Raw genomic sequence first — 3,141 nt, 5'->3', positions numbered from 1 at the left:
TGTTACCTAGCTGGGTAACAAAATGTCTGCCAGAAAACAACTCCCCACAGAGAGCACCCACAGACTTTGCTTGGTTTTATTTCTAAGGAGAAGAAAATTTGGGGGATTAATTGTTCTCACTGTCGGGAAATTTCTTCCTTAGTTCTCAATTCCTTCTCTCCTTGATCAGTTTCCATCCGTTGCTTCTTGTCCTGCCTTCTGAAGGTGCTTTGGAGAATAGCTTGACTCCCTCTTCTTTGGGGCAGTCCCTCAGGTATTGGAAGGCTGCAGTCATGTCACCCCCTAGTCCTTCTTTTCATCAAACTAGACATACCCCAGTTCCTGGTGAATTGCCCAGGATTCCCAAAGTGAATCAGTCCTCCTGACTTCCGTTTTCTTCTTCCTTTCTCCAGGCCAATGGAGGCTGGCAGGATGCAACCACTCCGTCTTCTGTGACTTCTCCAACAGAAGGGCCGGGAAGCGTGCAGTCCGATACCTCCAACTAATCTCCCGAACGGTCCTTCCTCTTCCCCCTTTCCTGGCCCGCCATGCGCTGAGATGCCTTCTGCGTTCGTTCGTCGTCCCAGGAGGAAAAAGACAAGGAAAAAAAAAAAAGGAGGGGAAAAAGAAAAAAAACCCCAAAGAAAACTTTTCACAGCCCACCGCGGAGAATCCTTTTTTTTCCGTACCACTTTGTCGTACTGCAAAACTTGGGTGACCTTGTTTTTTTGGTGTGGTCATTGATATATCTCCAAAAAAAACACAAAAAACCACACACACACACAGTTTTACCTCCCCCGGAAGGTGTGATTTTTAAACCTTTGTACTTCAGTCTCACCGAGAAGTGCGCCCTCGCTCCATATTAAGGGGAAAAATAAACAATAAACAAAGCAAGCACTTTATCCAGCGGAGGCCAAGATGGCGCGTGGTTTTTCTAGCGTTCTCCAGCAGATTCTTTCAAAGGCGGCCACCCACTTGCGGTGTCCTCGGCTCGAAGAGGCCATCCAAGACTTTATTCTTAAGGATAAACTCTAAAAGTTTGATGATCAGCACCAGACTTGAGCGGTGATGTAGGGAGGAGGAGGAGGAGCTGGCAGACTTTCACCCGCACCCAATTTCCAGCGCCTTTGGAAGGGAGATGCCCAAATCTTGGTTGTTGTTTTTTTTCAGAGCCAGGTGAGAAGCTCTTTCTTTCTCAACGCTTTTTTTTTTTTGGTTTTCTGCTGAATTTTCTCCTTTCCCCGAGGATGGTTTTCTTCCTTTTGAACCTTCGCAACTGATGATGGCACAGTCCTCTTCTCCTCCTCGTCTGTTGTCCAACACAGACCATCCGTGTGAGGCGGAAGCGCTGGCTTTTGATGTTTGCAAATATATATATATATATATATATATACATATAATATTTTAATTTAGATATATAGATATATATATCTGAATCAGGTTGCCAAGTGTGACAGTCGACGTTGAGTTGCATCTGCCAAGGTTTGGCCATCGCTCCTCCGTGCTGGCCGATGGGTGTTGTATATAGTGTAGCTAAAAAGAATATTTATACATCTCACCAATCAAAACACAGCTTTATTACCTCATGCGAACCAATAGAATCATTCTTTAGCTTAGAGTGCTCACCTACTACCTCTAAACCAGCCTTCTTCAACCTGGGATTCTCAAGATATCATAGACCAATCAGCTTCCACCATCATTGGTCCAGCCATATCTTCTGTCTGGGGCTGATGGGAATTGTAGTCCAACACACCCAGAGGGTGCTGGGTTGAGGAAGCCTGCTCTAAACAATACTCACGCTGTATTTTCTTTTTCTTTTCCACCTTCCCCTTCTTTAATCTCTTCCCTCCTTTATTATGATTATTATTATTATTATTTTTGGAGTGTTTATTTTTACCATCTTGTAACTGACTCTTTTTTTTGTTCTTTCTTCATGTAATTGTACATTGTAATCTTTTAAATAAGGAAAAAAGAAAAAAAAACTTTTTTAAAAAAGAAAAGAAAGACAAAAAAATTCCAGGTTGCGTTTGTGACTTTTGAAAAAAAACAACAACAACACAGACCTGATTCTATATATAAATATAAATAGATATATATATATTAAAACACACACACACACATACATACAAACACACACACACACACACACACCCCGGACACCCTTTGAATCTTTGAAATAGAAATTTTGAGTTCTGACGCTAAACAGTCAAACTGTCTGTAAATACGGAGAAACATTTTGAATGTTCTTTCATCCTGTTACGATCTTAATTCACGCGAAAGAAAAAGAAGAAGAAAGAAAGAAAGAAAGAAAAGAGAAAAAAAAACCTGAAACCGATAATGGATTGTAAAGCAGACCCGTTCTTTGATATTCAGTATATTTCACCCTGTATAATTAGGGAAAGGGTGGGTGGGTGCCCTTTATTTTTTTCTTTCTTTCCTTTCTTTATTTTTTTATTTTTCTCTTTTATATAGTCTGTGATTCTGAACCTGATTGGCTGAATTGCAAAAGAAAAAGAAAAAAAAGAAAAGTGGCAGTGATTCTAATGTATTAAACCGTTTGGTGTTACTTTCTAACTGGATTACACTCTGAACTGAAGTCTTCCCTTGTGGTAGTTCTATGTAGTCTGGAACCATGAATAAACCTTTTCCTTTCATGAGATCAAACGTGGATGCAATTTCTTCTCTCCATCTGAGGGAGTTGGCTAGCCATAGAGGTCAAGTTGCTCCCATCTGGCCTGACAGTAAGCCACGTTGGGTAAAGGAGATGGGCTTTGGAGTCTTCCAAAGATCAGCAACACCCTGGCTAGCTCCCATCCTAACAATAAGCCACGTTGGCCAAAGTAGGTGTTGCTGGTTCTAGATACGCTTCAAGGACTCTTTCCTGAAGAACCTGTGAATTGTGATTAAAGGGTTTCTGCTGCTCTACGATAATGGTGGTGATAGTGATGTTGGTGGCGTCTAATCCAGCGTGTACTTTGGGTTGTTTACCACCCTTCAGTCTCATCTACTCCACTTCTATTGTCTCTTGCAGCTTCCTTTAGAAAAAAAGAGCTGTTTGAATAATGTCTCCTCTCCTTGAAGAGGAGGATAGAAATGCATCTGCTCAATTGGAAACTGCCCAGAATCTGGATGAAGGTCTACAGAACCTACAGAGCCCAATCC

The 3,141-nt window shown here is 41.6% G+C and overlaps 1 protein-coding gene across 3 annotated transcripts in view; it reads left to right on the top strand.

The window, feature by feature from the left end:
• Positions 1 to 2,643, top strand: part of PBX3 (PBX homeobox 3) — a 128,754-nt gene extending 126,111 nt beyond the window's left edge. For all 3 annotated transcript variants that reach the window (XM_087914635.1, XM_087914634.1, XM_087914636.1), the window contains one exon: positions 393 to 2,643. In XM_087914635.1, the coding sequence (XP_087770761.1) occupies positions 393 to 485 (93 nt within the window). In that variant the 3' untranslated portion in view covers positions 486 to 2,643. The remainder of the gene's footprint in view (positions 1 to 392) is intronic.
• The last annotated feature ends 498 nt before the right edge of the window (positions 2,644 to 3,141 follow it).

Source organism: Pseudonaja textilis, chromosome 17 (genome assembly GCF_049901715.1).
Source record: "Pseudonaja textilis isolate UNSWEBS1 chromosome 17, rPseTex1.2, whole genome shotgun sequence".
Classification (NCBI taxonomy): domain Eukaryota; kingdom Metazoa; phylum Chordata; class Lepidosauria; order Squamata; family Elapidae; genus Pseudonaja; species Pseudonaja textilis.
The sequence above is the reverse complement of the archived record's forward strand: the minus strand, read 5'-3'. Positions and strand labels throughout refer to the sequence as shown.